The sequence below is a fragment of the Spinacia oleracea genome, chromosome 6 (genome assembly GCF_020520425.1).
Source record: "Spinacia oleracea cultivar Varoflay chromosome 6, BTI_SOV_V1, whole genome shotgun sequence".
In the NCBI taxonomy this organism is placed as follows: domain Eukaryota; kingdom Viridiplantae; phylum Streptophyta; class Magnoliopsida; order Caryophyllales; family Amaranthaceae; genus Spinacia; species Spinacia oleracea.
In genome coordinates this window covers 132,180,079-132,199,150 of record NC_079492.1, presented here as the reverse complement: position 1 = coordinate 132,199,150, position 19,072 = coordinate 132,180,079, and the positions used below count along the sequence as shown (strand labels likewise).

Here is a 19,072-nt window from a genome sequence, read left to right as displayed (position 1 = left end):
TTGCTTGGTTGATCACAAGTCTTAAAGCATTAAAATAAGATTGTTTTGGTTGTTGTTTATTAATGGTATGTATGCATGTTGTCGAGTCTTGAGTTCGCCTTTATTAAAATATTAATAAACGTAAAGTGCAACCGGAACAAGCTTCAAAACTCTTGGAATGTATATACCTTGAGTATGAACAATGGGGGGAGTCTTGCCGGAAAGCTCGTACTCCTACTAATGATACAAGACGTTGTTTCATTTATATTATGTGCAGGAATTCCGTCGGTATGGCCCGATTTTATTATTATTATATTTGGCGTATGGTTGGCTCCCATCACCTTTTCCCTTTGTGGATTATTCTTTTGGCCCGTTCGAAGCTTATTCTAATTAAATTGTGAGTCAAGAGTCGAGTCAAGAGTCGAGTCAAGAGTCGAGTCTTGTGTCTCATGATTGTTTGTTAAGTATTATATGGCTTTTGCATGTTGATTAGTACTTAGTGAGTGATGCATGTTTTAGTTTCATTTACTCTATGCTTGTAAGTACTCAGCTTTTTCTGACTACGTGCTTTGTGTGTTTCTGGTCATGGCCTTTGCCTTAATGACCCTATGATGATCCATCATTTGCACTTGCATTGTTGGGGAGTAGAATAATATAGCAGGTTGGTAGATCAAGTACGATCGAAATCATGTGGCTTGGGATGATTGAGAGAGTTGCATGCTTTCGTTCTTTGAAACTATTTTATTTAATATTTTAATTATGTTTGAAATGTTTGAATTATTTATATTTTGGGTTTTGGGCCATTATGGTTCTAAATTGTAGGAGGCCCCAATATTTCATTAATTATGGTTTTTAAAAGTTAGTTGACATTTAATTCCGCTGCGTAATTCTGGTAATAGCCTTAACCGTTATCACGGTGGCGGTAATACTTTAGTAATTCCTTTATTTTAAGTTGGAAAATGGTTTTATAAAAGCAAGGAATTATTAGGGTGTTACATATATTATCTGAATTTATCTGAACTTAACTGAACTTATCTGAACTTAACTGGACTTATCTGAGCTTATTTTATGTGTAAATAAACTTATTTTGACTGAAATAAACTTATCTGTGTGTTAAAATGTTTGAAAAAACTTATTTTTTCTGAACTTATATTATCTGAACTTATCTGAACTTATTTTTTCTGAAATAAGTCAAAAAAAGTCGAAATGAATAGAATCTAAGTAGTTTCGAGTGTTATGGATTTTCAAAACGTATGAGATTCCTCAACAAATTCTCTTGGTTAACGACTTATATGTTATTTGGAATTTGGGATGGAAGACAACCACAAAAATCCTTCACTTGTACAATAAGGTATAACACTGCAACTTTAATATTCAAATTAATACCAACAAAGATGTGTAGGCATTAGTTTTTCCTTCAATTTATTAATACAATGACGTTTCAATCATTAACTATATACTTAAACTATAATAATATTTCTTATACTTTTAAATTATTTTTTTGCCGAGTTAAGTATAAAGTTGGGGTCTCACCTTTTACATTTTTCACTATTTAGGACATATACCTTTTTTTTCACCGTTTGGGACCTACTATTAACTTTCCGGACAAAACTAACCCAAGAAAACAAAAGGTTAGTCCCCTTGGTTAAAAGTTCAATCCCCTCCATGTGTTAGCTACCGATTGGTTTTTATGCAAATCATGTCAACCATTAACCAATGAGAATTAAGCATAGAAAGTATGCCCAATTAATAATGATAATTATAGGAGATTAAAACATTATTTAGGGAAGGAAATTAAATCAATATTTTTTAAGGAGAATATCTAATTCCAAATTATTTTCTTTTTTAAAATTAGATGTCAATTAATCTTTAGTTATAATTAATTACACATCCAATTCCATTTTTCATCACCCAAGATCCTCAAATTTGTCTTTCAAAAACTCCCACTCTCATATCAATCACCAATAAAATAAAATAAACTCAAACCAAACCATTAATGTCAAATTCATCACTAATGGAATAATATTTCCAACGGCCATTAGAGATAACCAAAGGAATCCCCCATTCCTTAAATCTTCAACGCCCGTTTCATCTTTCTTCTCAAAATCAATGGAAAATTCGTTGATGATTAAAAGAAAGCAACCAACAAAATCAACGGCTCCCCTCAAACTCCCCTACATGCACTAAATTTACGGTTTCGATGTTTATTGAGTTGATAGCAATTTCTTGATGAATTTTATTGTTCTCCGGTCGAAAATTTGACCCATTATATATTTTATTTTTTCGATTTTCACCCAAATTGAATTATCTTCATCTACCATCTTCAATCCGATATAACCAACAAAGTGTTGATTATCTAGATGAAATTACGATTGCACCATTTCTAGGTTTGATGAGTTCGTGTTCTTCGGTAGAAAGTTAGTGAAAATTAATCTGGTTTTGGTGATGTTGTTAGGTACTCGATATGTGTCTACATTTTCTTGTTATTTTTCGGCATGCTCTATAAATTGGTGCTAGTTTTGGTGTTCGACGAATGAGATGCATCATATTTCAACATTACTTCTCAAATTCTTGTAAAATAGACATAGATAATAGGGTGTTAATATAAAATGCAAGAGTTGGAACTTATTTTACTTTTTTTTAGTATTTTATGCATCTAATTGATTTTATTGTTTATAATATGCTCATTGGTTGATAATGGGTTGGGCTATGGTTAACTCACAATAATTTGTGTTTGAGGTCCTAAAGGGTGAAAAAAACGGTATGTCCTAAAAGGTGAAAAATATAAAAGGTTGGAACCCAAACATTAGTTAAACTCTTTTATATGTGAATACATATGGTTGATGTGGTTAACGGTGAGTTAACCTTGAGTTAACTTGACGGAAAATGAGTTTGAGGTCCTAAAGGGTGAAAAAAAATTATAGGTCCTAAAAGGTTAAAAATGTGAAAGGTGAGTCCCCATTGTTTAGCTTAACTCTTTTTTCGCCTATGAAAACCACGTGCATAGTGCGCGGTCAAGGCATATAGTAGAAAAAATATGTTGGAAGATCAATGTTGATTTAACTGTTTACAGTATTGCTTGAAATCTTAAGCTAATACAACTAGAGAAAGTGCTACCTAAGAACCAATGTTGCTCAACCTAAAAAAATCAGCAAATTAGAAAAAGAGTAGGATGACAATAAGTTAATACTCCCTCCTTCCCGGAATACTTGAACCGCTTTCCTTATAAAGCCGTCCCGGATTACTTGCACCGTTTCTATAAATGGTAAAATTTTATTAATATTATATCAACACCCCTTTCACATTTCACTTTGTGGTCTCATGCACCATCCCCCTACTCCGTTACCCCTTTTAAAAAGTTGACACATATCCCTATCTATATTAAAAAAATACCCCACTATCAACTAACATCTAATTAAATAATAAGTCAATTACTTTGTATTAAACTTTGTGTCGGTCAAACCGGTTCAAGTATTCCGGGACGGAAGGAGAAGGAGATAGAAATAGATAAAGTAAAATTTTATATCCAATTTTTTTTTCTTCTTTAAGTATTAAAAAATAATTGATAGCGCAAAATTTATAATTTTTTTAATGCTTACTATATATTCTTCAAATTTGTATTAGCATATTATTTAAGAGAATCTTTCCATAACACATAAAATCGTAATATTTTTTTTAATTATTGTTGTAGGTAAAATTTTGACATTTTGTAAAGATAGGAAATAATAATGAAACTAAAACTTATTTAGAAGAATATTCTAGTTTAATTTATGAGAAATTATATGGTATTAAAATTGGAAGAAAAAAATTATAGTATATAGAAAATTGTTTTAAAAAAATTTAAAAAAAAAGTAAAAAACTGCAAGACTTTACCAGGAAATGGCACGTGATATTTATGTTGTGTCTTTTAGTATTTATAGTTATACAATTATTCCTAACTTAGGACTCGTGCAACGCATGAATGAAATTAAATTTGTTTACGAAGATTATTAGTTACTCGTAAATAATATTTTATAGAAAATATTTTAAATGAACTAGTTTATATTTGTTATGCGTTATTGAGAAATTATGAAGTACAAATTAAAAATAATGAAAATTTTGAATTTGTATAAAACATAATTAATTTAAATTAACCAATTAACCATGATGTTGTACTACATACGTAAAAGACAAATTTAAACCTTGTTATTTTCAATTTTTTCCACTTTTCTCGGGGAAAAATGAAAAGAAATTATGTTTAAAAGTTTGAGAAATATAAGAGCTAACTGATTTTTTCTAAATTTCCATGGGTTAAAATAAAACAAATTTTTAGGGGTTATAACATTTTTTTTGTGAAAATTTTTTATTTTTAGGTATTTAATTTAGAGCCCGAATTAGATAAGTTGATATAGGTTTAGAATCTATGATGTACTAAAATATAATTTGAATCTAGGTAATAATACCGGTTGTATATTAAATTTCATATAATTGCATCATTGTTTTATTTAACACATATTTATAAGCTTAGATTAGAACTCGTATAAAATATATGTGGCATATTATATTATATATTATATCACAAATAATATTATGATTTTCTATATTTTGGAAAGAATTCTAGAATAATATGACGATTCTATATTATAATCTCACTAGTAGAGTAATCGTCATTTGCAACTCATCAATTGCAACTCACGCTAGTTATGAGCGTTGTGACAATGGTTTGGTCAACGCGGGTCAAACTTTAAATGAGCTTGTCGTAGCGTTTAAAGCAATTGAGCGGTGCGAAAATAAACTTTTTTTAAAAAAAACTACTCGCAACGCGCGCGTGTGTTGTAAGTTGCAATTTGTTTGATTAATTACAACTTCTAACTGAATTTGTTCGCTGCAAGAATACATTCTTTCCTAATTTACAACTACCTCCCTTATTCGATTGCTGCAACAAGTTAGGTCATCCTAATTTCCATCACTTCCAGTTTGCTATCGTCTTCGATCTCCATCAGATCTACACACTTTCAGGAAACAAGCGCTAACCCTAAATCTCAATCGCAAATTTCTGCTCGGTCTTTCACAAATCTCACCGCTTGTAATCTCTCTCTTCATCTTTGATTTGCTCCTTTGTCGGCCACCACAAAGGTATTCATGAGGAGTTCCTTCGCAACCCTCACTCACCGGTAATTAACTATTTCCCCTTCCTCTCTGCTCCTTGAATTCGCCAGCCACCGCTCGAGTTTTTCTTGTTCCTTCTCAACATCCTCCGCCGGCAACATCGCACGCCTCCAATTCAATCCCTCAAATTGCAGGAGGGATTTGCGGTACCCTGTGAATCCCTCTAATAGAAGGTTCAATCTTTGTGAATTCAGCATTGATTCGAAATTGAAGCAGAAAGAGGAAGCATTTGAACTTGCTTAGGTTTGTTTACTCAATTTTCCCCTTTCTAAATTTAATTTGGGTTATTTTTTGTTTTATTTTCTGAATTTTATTTAATTTTTTTCACTGTAAACTAGCTAGTAAGTAACTGCTGCGAAATTGTGCGTGTAATTGCTTTCCCAAACTAGGAAGTTACTGATGATGATGATGATTTGTGCGTGTAATTGCTGTGAAATTGGGCAAGCAACATCCCAGTTTGGTTAAATGCTAAATTGGAGAAAAAAATTGTGTGTAATGGCTGCGAAATTAGAGAAAAAAGTTGTGGGTAATTCCTGTGAAATTGGGGAAGTAACGTCCTGCAATTAACCAAATCTTAGCACATCTTTTTTCTCCTATCATTTGTGGAGACATGTGTATTCCTTCACAATTTTATCCATTTATAAGGAGGAATGCTAATGTCAACAGTAAAGTATAATGAGCCGGGGGGGTGGAGAGGAGGGGGTTGTTTTGGGTTTGAGAGAGTTAATCTTTCTCTAAGGTTGGTTAAGATGATAATTTTTTGTTTGCCAGACAATTGTATGTCAGTGATTTTTTTTTGAGACCGTTTGTTTTGTAGAATATGCTAGTGTTCATTTAGAATGACCAGTTACCGGTTATTCTTCAAGGCAGCAATATTTCTGTTGGGGTTGTTTCAATTCAGCTCATATTGGGGTTGTATAAGCTGGATTTTGTGGTTAATCTGTGATTTTGCTTAGCTAGGTGGGGTATGGATCGATTTACTGGTTGTTTAGGATTACTTAACCCAGCTAGTTCAATTTTACTTGACATGTTTTTTAAGTAGGTTTATTGCTTCTTGTGTTGATACCTAGTTTTTTTCTTCTTAAATTTATATCCTGAAGGTCATGGTAAGCAGGGTGGATGGCACATATACCCTGAAGATTACAAGTATTCAACACCTCGTTCAGGTGATCGCTTTATGGGTGATAGTAATATGTTTAGACAGTCGTGGATGTGTGGAGACGGGAGGTATGGTAGATTTTACAGGGAAGGTCGTCCCTTTGGCCAGAGAGATTGGAGATGAAATTCTTGGGAAGCCAAGCACCATCATAGTGGTCCGGCAAATGGAGTAGGCATGCCTCATAGTGTTAATGACCAAAGGTCAGTTGGTGATTCACCTGTGCGTGCATCTCATCCACATTCTGATCTCATGATCAGTTTCACACATAGGATCATATTGATAAATGAGTGACGCCAATGGGTCTAGCATGGGCCAGAGAGTTGATAAGGATAACTTGGTGAGATCTCTTGATTGGAAGCCTTTGAAGTGGTCTGTTCAGGAAGCTGGTTTTCAGCAATTAAGAGGGTCTTTACACATATCTCTAAGGGGAAAGTAGCTAATGTAAGTGGACTTTATTACTTTTTAAGATTTCATTGTTCACTCATCCTTTTCAGATTCATAACTTTGAGTTTAGACAATTGCTACATTCTACCTCAGAAGTTTGGGATTTCATGTAGTTATTCATAGTTAATTCGGGAGTTGGAGTCTGATGTTTACATTAAAACTTATCTGGCTCAGTACTTGTTATTTGGCTATCATGTCGAACCTGATATAGGAAAATTAGAACAAAACCTCTAAAGAGAAGAAAAAGAAAGGGGATGGGAAGCTAAAACATGGAGATGGTAATCTGTTCTTGCCTTTTGTCAGAGAGCCAAGCAGCATTGAGAAAATACTTGGAGAGGCTGAAAGGAGAAAATATCATCATTTTTTAAGAGTGAGTGAAAACATCGTCGCATATGAAGTATCTTAAAGCTAATCTTGTATGTTATTAGTTAGTGGCTCAGTTGTTGTAATCTGTATTTACTAATATCTTATCTGCTTATGTACTTACAGGTACATACAGAGCACATTTTCCACCTCTGGAGTAGGGCTTTACGAGGGACTGGAGTGGCTTTCAAACAACATCGCTAGCAAGGTGTGTTTCAGCTTTCACTATACATGTCTCTACATAAATATGTGTGTTTGTAACTTAGTGGATAATCTCTAGTATACTTGATTGGATTATTGTCATAGATTTTTTCTGAAAATAGTTGTGAATAGCTCTCGTCTGATTGAATATGGATCTAGTGGGATTCCGATATTTGAGGTCAAGCCCATCTTGCTTTTATATGGGCAATGAGTAGTAGTAATATGTCTCTGTCTATGTTAATATGTTCTAATTATTCGGCGCGTCCTAGAATGAAATTACCGATTGCTGATTGTTCGGTGTTTTGCTTTGAAAGTTAGTTGCCAAAAGATGATTGTTTTTTTAAACAAGATTTGAGGATAGCCATGGAATTTGTTTGGTTGAATTTAAATATTAGTGAAAGCAAAAAATATGGCTCTCTTTGCTTCGTTCTGTAGAAGTGTTGAAGTTTCTGTTGTTTTTTTATCGAAGAAAACTTATTCAGGAATGTGAATATGTGATTCTTTGTTACTTCTCAAGATTTAAGATGCTATTAGCTGATATCAAAACCTCAAATATGTCAATTAGATTTCTTCATATCCAAGATAATCTCCTCCAAGCTCCGTTAAACTCCAAAGTCACCCATCCAAAACTTATTATTTTAACATAACGGTTATATCGTGGCAACTTTTTTACTCCAATTTGTCCATGAAATATGTCAAGGGCCTCAAGGCCACAAATGCTACTGGATATGGTGATGTGATGTTCATAAATAGATATGGTGATGTGTGATGTTCACAAATGCTACTGAAAGGTGCTCTATTTTAATTATCTACGATGATGTCAAGTTCTATTATTTATTTATAGACTAAGAGATGATTGTACTCACTTGGTTAGGGCCAAACTTCAGAAGACCAAACTCATAGTTCAAAATGTCATATTCTACTCTTGGGGTTGCGTCCATTCAAGAAAAATCACATTAGAGACATTTAAATGGGTGGTTTTTTCTTAAAAAATTAATTTCCTTAGACAACTTGAGTATTTGACCATTGGTTAAGGCCCGTGTAACATATTTGGTGATATGTACATGCAGATTTCCTTTTATTGCAGTCTCTCCTTGATTTATTTCCTTTTACTTCAGAAGAATTTGAGGCAAGAAATGCATTATGGAGTATTTTGGCCAGACTTCTGGTTCGTGCCCAAGAATCAGAGATGAGCTCTTCAAGGTTCAGCCAATTTGTATTGATGCTTGTAGACAGATCAGATATGTTAGAAGATGCCCTCCTTGAGAGCGATTGGGAAAAATCTCCTAAACGTGATAACCTTACCACATCAGAAGCCAAGTTTGACTCTAGAACTGCAGCTGTATCCTATGTTTTATATCTGAATTTCATAGCATAATAAATTGCTATGCCCTAAACCAAACTGTTGCATGAGCGCATTGTTGTTGTCTTATTTTCCTGAATGGAGAAGATTAAATGCATTGTTAAAATTCTGAATCAGTGGAATCTGGTGAAGGACGAGGTATCTATAACGTGCACTGATGTGGACATTGTAAGGAAAAGTTATCCTGATGATAGAGATGTTCAGAAATTACTTGACTGCTGTCTCAAACACGCAAGCTAGGTAAGTACCATTTTATTTTTGCTGTTGTTAATTTTCTAGTCTCTTCTCTGGAAAAGTTTTTTTTTCCTCTTCATGTGAGTTTATTTTTCCTCTTCATGTGAGGTTAACTTTTGAGCTGATATCAAAACAGTGCCTTGATGTACTACTACATAAAAGGGATTAGAGAACTGTTAAAATACGCTTTATAGGACGCTTTAGGACCGTTCTCCTGCTAAGCGATGTCTAAAGTATATAAAACAGTTAGGAGAGGCGTTCTATATTCCTAGACATAGAGGATGGTTATTTGACATAAACTTTCTCTATTCCTTTACCAAAATAAATACATGAAGAAGGGATAAATAACGGTTATCAAACTTGACCGTCCTCTAAGCATCAGAATAGAAAATTATTGTGTTACACAACTGTGCTCTATTCCTCCTTTCGTATATTAGTATACGGGACGGTTAATTTATACAACCGTTCTTTATTCTGTTTTTTTTAGAAAAAAAAAAGAAAAATTCTTGATGGCCATTATTTCCATAGCAGGATTGAATATCCAATTCTTAATCTGTAGAAGTTGAATAGAAATTATACGAAAAAAATAAGCAGATCAACATTTCACTTCGTAACAGAGTTCTCATACAATTCAAAATACTCTTTAATGAATAAACAGTAGATTAAAGAAAATAATTTGTAAAAGATCTTAAGCTCCTTGGTGCTAGGCTTCTAGCTCGATGCTTAAAAAGTACTCTGTCCTCTTTTGAATTTGATCAATCTGCAAAAAGAAAACCAAGAAGCAGAAAGTTTAGGTTCAACCAATTATTAACGATGTCGAATGAAATTTGTACGGGGTGTCCTACCGGCACCACCTGGTACCGGCAGAACTCCCCGTATGTAAACTTAACCTGCAGGTAACCTGGTCATCTTAGGTAAATATCCTCTACCGGCATTTCTACAAGACAGCCTACCGGCATTATCATGAAGACAACCAACCAAGGGTCACTATCAACAGGTCGCTATCTAACCACAAGGGACCTACCAGATCATACCCTTGGATTGGTCTATATAAGGAGCACCTCATTTATTGCTATGAGGTACACAAACACTTAAACACACTTCTTTCTTACTCTCTAATCATTTCTTAATCATCTATTAATCTCTCAGTAATCTTACTTAAGCATCGGAGGGGGGATCCTCGAACCACCCCCGAGGCTAGTTAATCCATTCTGTTGTGCAGATATCAACCGGCAATCTCGACAGGAATCCAGTATCCCACAGTCAGCTGTTCTCATTCCACACCCGGAACAATTGGCGCTAGAAGGAGGGGACCTTATCCCTTGAAACGGTAGAACAGTCAGCATGGATTTCTCACAGAAAGACGGTAAAAAATCAAAGAAAAGTCAAGAAAAAGCAACAACCCCACAACCGGCGACAACCTCCAAGTTCCAACCCTCACTTCTAAACCCCGTCCATCCGTCACAAGCACAATCAGTTATCAGCCCAATAACAAAAAACACCTCGATACCGGCACAAAGGGAATTTACAGTGGAGGACGATGAGGAGTTAGAAATAGAAAGCCCTGCCAGAGAGCAACCGAAAACTCCGCTGGAACAGACGCTGCAGGAACGCCTGTCTCCCCTGTCGGAAGTATTCACGGGAGAGCAACTGAAAACACTGTCAGCGGTGATGGCCGCTTTGTCAGAACTACCAGCCTCGCAGCAGCCAGGGTCAGTCAGCAGTCTAAGAAAGACCAGGCCGACGGTTCCCCAGTTACCTGTTAGGGATCTCCTAACCGCCCTGAATCAAGAAAACACCCCAGAAAAAAGAAAGCGCTCGGATCCGGCGGAAACAGAATGGCCGGAAACAGAGCAAGTCCCCATTGCGGAATACGAACGAAGAGCGCCGGTTCTACAGATAGCTAGACGGCAGACAATCCAGCCAAAGGATTCTCCCCTGTGCCGAGAAATTCTAGAAGAAAGGATGGAAAGGATAAAAATCCCGACAGGGAGATACGATGGGACGACAGATCCGGAGGATCACTGCACCACATTCGAACAGCACATGATGCTGTACACTGATTCTGATGTCATGTGGTGCAAAGTGTTCCCATCCACACTCCTAGGAGTTGCAGCGAGCTGGTATAAGGGCATAGAGGCACACTCCATATACAGCTTCCGACAGCTGCAGGCGTCGTTTTTGTCACGATTTGTGAGCAAACAGAAGAGAAAGAAATCATCGGGAGAGTTGATGTCGTTCGCTCAAAGAGATAGAGAGCCGTTAAGGGATTATCTCACCCGCTTTAACAACGAGTCAATCACTATCCCCAATTTGCAGCAGGAGGTTGCCGTTCTGGCTCTTATGAGGGGAATGCAAGAGTGCGAATTCAAGAAATATCTCAGCCGAAAGTCATACACCAATCTGGGTGACGTCCTGCACAAAGCCAACGAGTACATCAGGGGGGATGAAATGATGAAGATCTCCAATGTGGTAGTGGCAACCGGCGGAAATGTCGGGTACAATCCAGGCTATAACCCACAGACGGGAAAAGGAGGAAACAATTTTAATCAGAGCAATAATCAGCAAGGGGCAGGGCAGAGAAACCAGAATAACAGAAATGCCAATCCACAAAGGCAGAGAAGCCGGCAAGACAGAAGGGAGTCCAGAGGACTCTTTGATAACTACACTCCGCTGAACACACCGCGGACGGCAATTTATAACATAAACAACAAGATGGATGGCTGGAGAAGGCCGCCACCAATGCAGAGTAGGGAAAGGAATGTCAAGAAATTCTGTGACTTCCATAATGAGCACGGCCACCTAACAGAGGACTGCAGAGACCTCAAAGACAACATTGAGGATATGGTCAGAAAGGGGTATTTCTCACAGTATAGGGCAAGGCAGGGAAATGGTAACAACAACTCGGTGGGAGGAAACCCTACCAATTCATACCGACCACAACAGCAAAATCAACAACAATACCCTAGAATCGAGCAACCATATCAGCCGCCTAGAATCGAGCAAAAACAGCCGGAAACCAGTGCCAGAGCAGAACAGAGGGATGGCGGGAAAAAACCACCCGTGTATGTAATTTCTGGCGGCCCAGTCCACGGAGGGACAATAAGCGGCGCCAGTAGAAGCTTGGAGGAACACAGGCACATGGTAAACTTTCATAACACAAGAGTGTGGCCTAACCCACCCAGCATACCAGTGATGACATTCTCGGAATCGGATTGCAGAGGCATCATTTTCCCGCATGATGACCCACTAGTTCTTACAATTGATATAGCAAATGCCGATGTGAACAGAGTACTGGTAGACGGCGGCAGCTCAGCAAACATCATCTTCTGGGAAGCTTTCAAACAATTGCACATACCAGAGGACGAACTTCAAAGGGTAAACTACCCAGTAATCGGTTTCTCGGGATCTACAGTGTACCCAGAGGGTAGTATAAGGCTGCCGGTGAAAATCGGAGAAGGATCCGAAATGCGAGATCTCATGGTGGATTTCCTAATCATTAAAGTGCCAGCGGCCTACAATGTGATCATCGGTCGCCCATTCATACATGACGTGCAGGCGGTAGTCTCCACCTATCACTTGACAATGATATATATGTCGAACCTGGAAAGGCCGGCAAAGATAAGGGGAAGTCAGTTGGCGGCAAGGTCCTGTTACTTGACTGCTTTGAGAACACCGGGAAGAATGGTCCCAGAAGTGAACTTGACCACTGAGCCGGCAAGGCAAGAGATACACTTGACTACTAAGCCGGCAAGGCAAGAACAACTGTCAAAAAGAAAGAACTGCACAAAAAGGGGTCGAACCGACCTAAACATGGAACACTTTGATGAAAGGCCGGTATCAGCACCAAGACCAATGCCAGATGGTCTGACAGAAAATATCGAGCTGGAGGCTGGAAACATGGATAGAACAGTCGTGATCGGTACGGAAATGGGGAGTGACATGAAGGTCAACCTCATAAGCTTGCTGAGAGAGCACGCTGACATCTTCGCATTCTCGGCGGATGAGATGCCTGGTATCGATCCAGAGATAATGGTTCACCGATTAAACGCCGACAGAAATGTTAGGCCTGTACGGCAGAAAAAACGTAATTTCTCCACGGAAAAAATGACAGCAATACAAGAAGAGGTGGATAAACTTCTGGCGGCAGGTTTCATTGAGCCATGTGACTACCCCGAATGGTTGGCAAACGTGGTAATGGTAAAAAAGTCAAGTGGGTCATGGAGAATGTGCGTAGATTTCACCAACCTTAACAGAGCATGTCCGAAAGATTTCTACCCCCTGCCACGGATTGATAGGCTGGTAGACTCCACTAGCGGTCACGCAATGCTCAGTTTCCTAGATGCTTTCTCAGGGTATCATCAGGTCAGCCTGCATAAATCAGATAGGAAGAAGGCGGCCTTTATCACAGATGCAGGAGTTTTCTGTTATAAGGCGATGTCGTTCGGGTTGAAAAATGCAGGGGCAACATATCAAAGGCTGGTTGACAAGGTGTTTGCCGACCAAAAAGGCAGAAACGTGGAGGTCTATGTAGATGACTCTATCGTAAAAAGCCGGAAGGAGGAGGATCATGTTAGCGACCTCCGAGAAACTTTTGAAACTTTGAGAAAATACAGGATGAAATTAAACCCAAAAAAATGCGTCTTCGGAGTAAGGTCGGGAAAATTCCTGGGTTTCTTGGTCAGCGAGCGTGGCATAGACGCCAACCCTGAAAAAGTAGAAGCAATCATCAATCTGCCGCAACCCAAGAGCGTAAAAGACATACAGCGGCTGACAGGAAAAATGGCCGCCTTAAACAGATTTGTGAGCAAGTCGGCAGATAAGCAAATGCCCTTCTTCACAACCCTGAGGCAAAACAAGAAGTTCAAATGGGGGCCGGCAGAGCAAGAGGCCTTTGAAGCTCTAAAAAGTCACTTAAAAAACCTGCCAACAATAGCAAGGGCAAAAGAGGGCGGCAAATTACAACTGTACATATCGGCGTCGCCAAAGACAGTTGCAGCAGTACTGGTAGCCGAAACAGAAAACAAAGGGCAGCAGCCGGTATATTTTGTGAGCCATGTGCTAAACGGCCCAGAAACAAGGTACACGTTGGTGGAAAAAATGGCATATGCAGTCCTCATCGCGGCTAGAAAGTTAAGACCATACTTTGATGCGCATACAATCGAAGTGCTAACAAACTTTCCTCTCGAAAAAGCCATCAGCAAGCTAGATACATCAGGCCGGTTGCTAAAATGGGCAATAGAGTTGTCCGAGTTTGACTTGGAATTCCGGCCAAGAACTGCAATCAAAGCCCAGGCATTGGCGGACTTCATAGTTGAAGCGTCATACCAAGAGGATGAAGTACAAGCTGAAGTATGGGATGTGTCAGTGGATGGCTCAGCTGCACAGACAGGCAGTGGGGCTGGAATAATCATGAAATCGCCAGCAGGAGACATTTTTGAGTATGCTATAAAGTTTACGTTTAACGCGTCAAATAACGAGGCAGAATACGAGGCAGCAATTGCCGGCATCCAAATGTGCCTCGCAGCAGATGCCAAAAGAGTAATACTGACAACAGACTCCCAGCTGGTAGCAAGTCAATTCAGCGGAGAATATGAGGCCAAAGAACCTTCGATGGTCAAATACCTGGAGAAGTTGAGGTCGGTGTCGGCTCAGCTAGAGAAATTCAGCATTAATCTGGTACCCCGAGCAGAGAACACACTGGCAGACGCCCTATCAAAGTTAGCAAGTTCAAATGTCGCTGACTTGAAAAGAACAGTCATGATGGAAGTCATGAATAAGCGAAGTACGGAGTCGGAGATAATACAGGTCATGGCCATCACAACCACCTCAGAATGGTACGATAATATCCAAACATACATACAGACTGGAGCCCTACCAGCAGATTTTGCAGAGGCCAAAAAGACAAGAAGGGACTCGGTTTGGTACATCATCCTGTGGGGACGGTTGTACAAAAAGTCATTTAGCCTGCCATTCTTAAGGTGCCTGACAGCATTCGAGTCAGCAACGCTGATCGAAGAGATGCACGAAGGAACATGTGGAAACCATGCCGGTGGAAAACCCCTTGCCATCATCTGTCAAAGGCAAGGCTATTACTGGCCAACAATGTTAGAAGATTGTCGAGCTTATGTAAAAAAGTGCGAGAAATGTCAAAAGTTTTCAGCTGTAATAAACTTGCCGGCCAATGATTTGATGCCCATTCTGAACCCAATCCCATTCGCACAATGGGGAATGGATATTGTTGGACCATTCCCAATGGCGGCTGGAGGGCGCAAGTTCTTGATAGTAGCAGTGGACTACTTCACCAAGTGGATAGAAGCAGAGCCGGTAGCAAAAATAACGGCAAACCAGGTGAAAAAATTCATATGGAAAAATATAATAACGAGATTCGGGCTGCCGCAGGCAATAGTTTTTGATCATGGATCACAGTTTGATTGTGCACCCATACAATGCTTCCTGGGATTATACAGAGTAAAGTTAGCTCACTCATCAGTATGTCACCCACAGAGCAATGGGCAAGCAGAGGCGGCGAATAAGCAAATCCTGGCTGCTCTGAAAAAGAAACTAGAAGACTGTAAAGGCAAATGGGCAGATCTTATGCCAGAAATTCTGTGGTGCAACAGAACTGCTATCAAGGAGGCTACCGGCGAGAGTCCGTTCAAATTGAGCTTCGGGTCTGAGGCTGTCATACCGGCAGAAATGGCTCTGCCAACCATGCGAATCCAGCACTACGATGAGGAGAGAAACGATCAGCTGCTGCGACACCAGTTGGATTTCATGCCAGAAATCCGCATGAAAGCAGAAGTAAGTTCGGCAGCATACAAAAGCAGAATGAGCAGAGCATACAACAAGAAAGTGAAGCATCGGCCTCTAGGAGTGGGAGACCTGGTACTGCGGAGAACGGCGGCAACAGGAAAAGGAAATGCTCAAGGAAAGCTGACAGCCAATTGGGAAGGACCATACCAGATATGGGAGGAAATAGTTCCTGGATCATACCGGTTAATGCAAATGGATGGTACCGCGCTCAAAAACTCCTGGAACGCCAGTACTCTGAGAAAGTACTATGTTTGAAAAACTATAATGATTATGTATGAGCAGACTGATTGCAATAGCAGTCTGCATTTTGCTGTTATGTATGGTTAGGGCGGTCCTCAAATACGGCCAGTCCATAAATGAAGGAAAAAAAAAAAAAAGCAAAAAACAAACGCGGCACAAATCAGCACACAAGGTAATGTATGGATGTGATCAGTAGCAGTAAAGAAAATAAATGCCGTCTGGGCACTTTACTGTGAAGCGTAGCAGTCCATAATAAAGTTGTTGTGATCAGTAGCTTTGGAGAAAATAAATGCCGTTAAGGGGCACTCCATTGTGAAGCGTAGCATTCAACGAAGTGTATGGATGTGATCAGTAGCAGTAAAGAAAATAAATGCCGTCTGGGCACTTTACTGTGAAGCGTAGCAGTCCATAATAAAGTTGTTGTGATCAGTAGCTTTGGAGAAAATAAATGCCGTTAAGGGGCACTCCATTGTGAAGCGTAGCATTCAACGAAGTGTATGGATGTGATCAGTAGCAGTAAAGAAAATAAATGCCGTCTGGGCACTTTACTGTGAAGCGTAGCAGTCCATAATAAAGTTGTTGTGATCAGTAACTTTGGAGAAAATAAATGCCGTTAAGGGGCACTCCATTGTGAAGCGTAGCATTCAACGAAGTGTATGGATGTGATCAGTAGCAGTAAAGAAAATAAATGCCGTCTGGGCACTTTACTGTGAAGCGTAGCAGTCCATAATAAAGTTGTTGTGATCAGTAACTTTGGAGAAAATAAATGCCGTTAAGGGGCACTCCATTGTGAAGCGTAGCATTCAACGAAGTGTATGGATGTGATCAGTAGCAGTAAAGAAAATAAATGCCGTCTGGGCACTTTACTGTGAAGCGTAGCAGTCCATAATAAAGTTGTTGTGATTAGTAACTTTGGAGAAAGTAAATGCCGTTAAGGGGCACTCCACTGTGAAGCGTAGCATTCAACAAAGTGATATCAGTAGAAGGAACATTCATTTCAAAATATAACATTCAAACAAACGCGCAAGATAGTAATACCGGCATAATCGGAAGTATCATACGCAAAAAGAAGGAAATATGAAATCGAAAAATTACTTGTCATAAATACATGGCCACAAAAGGGAGTACACGAAAAACCGACAGCCATCACCCAAAAAACTTGCGAAGTGATTAGCTGATAACAAGGCACAAAGGGATGCCGAATAAAACCAACACCGCCACAATAATACGATGTTATAAATTAAAATTACATCAAAGTTGAAGTGCCCTAACAGCATTTGCCAAAAAATCTAAAGCCAACCGCCAAAATAAAAATAAAAATCCTAACAAGTATGAGGCCGGCTGGGAAAAGAAGAAGATCCGCAAGAGGAGGAAGGTGATGACTGCCGAAACCGTCAAACGGCAGGCTCATCATCAGACCAATAAGCTGCTTCCGGAACATCCAAAGGAGGCAGGGTCCTCTGATTAGCATTGCAAATCACCGCCTCGGGTAGCTCCTGAGGCTCAAAGCCGGTTGCAACCTTATACAACTCTTTCTCCTCATAACCATCTTCAAACTCTTGCCAGCCATCCTCGTCCAGCTTCTTCACATGGCAAACGACCCGATGTGCAGCACACCAACCGCCGTTATGGCGCAAAGTCAGAATGTCGTTAAACCAGTCAGACTGGAGAAGTTTATCAACGGCTTTCTTGGCGGCAGATTTCTTTACGCCCGGCAAGCTTGCATTAATACTTGCCAGCTGTTGATCCAAACCGTCTGCTCTCTCAGCCTCAGCCTGCAGCTTTGGCTCAATATCACTGAGCCGTTTATTAGCCGCCTCCAAATCAGAAGCCGCAGCATCCAACTTCTTCTTGCTGTCTTCCAGCAAAGACTCAGCATCCTCAGCCCGCTTCCTCAAATCGGCCATATCAATGTTATTCTGAGTCAGCTGCAGCTGGTTCCAGCGGTAAACGTAGTACAGGTCCATGCTGGACTGAACGGCCTGAAAATAAAACAAGGAAGGGAATCAAAATAGCCCTCAACCGGAAAAACATATTGCAAATAAAAAATATATGCGTATAATAAATGTATACACAAGATATCATACCTTGTAGAGGTCATTAAAGTGTTGAGCAGCAGGGGCATCAATCTGACCTTGTGGCCTGTCAGCAGGCGTAATCAAATCTTTAAAGGCACGGTAGCCTAAGTCGCCACCGTCCTTAGCCGAATCAGTAGCCACCGACTCCCCACACAACAGGTCAATGGTGGGATAAAACTGGTCGGTAGGTTCGCCGCCAGGAGTCTCGAACCATGGCTTCATTTGCGGTGGAATCTTGAAAGGAGTATCCTCGATCCAACCACCGGTGCGGAGGGGTAGGTGATAATTCAGATGAGAATCCCCAGACTTGTTCTCGCTGCGACTGGCGGGAGGCATACTAGAATTACCACCGGTAACAGCAGCAGAAGTAGCTTGCCGGTGGAAGTCCTCAATAAAACCGCCGACAGGACCCTCGTCCAAAATCTCAATAGACGCTGGTGGAGACGGCTGCGCCTGAAGGGCGGTTTCAGTAGTTTTCTTGGCAGCAGACTCCAAGACCGGCTCATTTGCCTCGTGATCGGCGTAAGCATCATCCTCACCAGTGCCCCTTGCCCTCTTAGTCGGATTAGACCGACTGGAATTAAGAGACGACCTTTTCCGGCGGGTTCCACCTCGGCCTGTTGGATTGGACTGCATTGTGGATGAAGGCGGAGCTTGAGAAGCAACGACAGAGGAGGATTTGGATTTGCAGGCGGCACTCACACGATTCTTTGCAACAGTGGTAGTAGAGCGACGAGAGGAAGCTCGGGTCGAATACGTTGCTATTGTGTCGTATTTAGCTTTAGGTTGAGGAGGCTGCGTGCACACAGGTCTCCAATTCTCGTCAAAACCAAGAAGGTCCCTATCCAAGGTTTTCGTACCTGAAAAAGACGACAAAGGAATTAATACCGGAAAGACACTTGTACAAAATAAAAAAATTGATTATTTTCAGGCGGGCAAATCAACTAATGATGTGTTTACCAAAGCAATGAGTATTGCATAAACCGACAGAAGACAACGGTTGGCTACCCAAAATATAATAGGCATTAGGAAGCCAATTTCTATTTA

General features: G+C 39.8%; 2 protein-coding genes across 2 annotated transcripts; one reads left to right on the top strand and one right to left on the bottom strand.

Annotated features, from left to right (window-relative positions):
- Positions 1 to 10,235: 10,235 nt before the first annotated feature.
- On the top strand, positions 10,236 to 15,962 carry LOC130463615 (uncharacterized). The gene has a single exon (XM_056832801.1). The coding sequence runs from the start codon at positions 10,236 to 10,238 to the stop codon at positions 15,960 to 15,962; it is 5,727 nt and encodes a 1,908-aa protein (XP_056688779.1).
- A 1,350-nt stretch (positions 15,963 to 17,312) lies between these two features.
- LOC130463907 (uncharacterized) lies at positions 17,313 to 18,310 on the bottom strand. Its single transcript, XM_056833190.1, has 2 exons — positions 18,035 to 18,310; positions 17,313 to 17,929 (listed from the first exon to the last, which is right to left on the bottom strand). The coding sequence occupies exons 1-2, from the start codon at positions 18,245 to 18,247 to the stop codon at positions 17,342 to 17,344; spliced, it is 801 nt and encodes a 266-aa protein (XP_056689168.1). The 5' UTR covers positions 18,248 to 18,310; the 3' UTR covers positions 17,313 to 17,341.
- Positions 18,311 to 19,072: the final 762 nt, after the last annotated feature.

Coding starts and splice junctions, on each gene's coding strand:
- LOC130463615 (XM_056832801.1), top strand. CDS start 10,236: ATGGATTTCTCACAGAAAGACGGTAAAAAATCAAAGAAAAGTCAAGAA.
- LOC130463907 (XM_056833190.1), bottom strand. CDS start 18,247: ATGAAGCCATGGTTCGAGACTCCTGGCGGCGAACCTACCGACCAGTTT. Junction 17,930..18,034: donor ACTTTAATGACCTCTACAAG/GTATGATATCTT, acceptor TTTTATTTTCAG/GCCGTTCAGTCCAGCATGGA.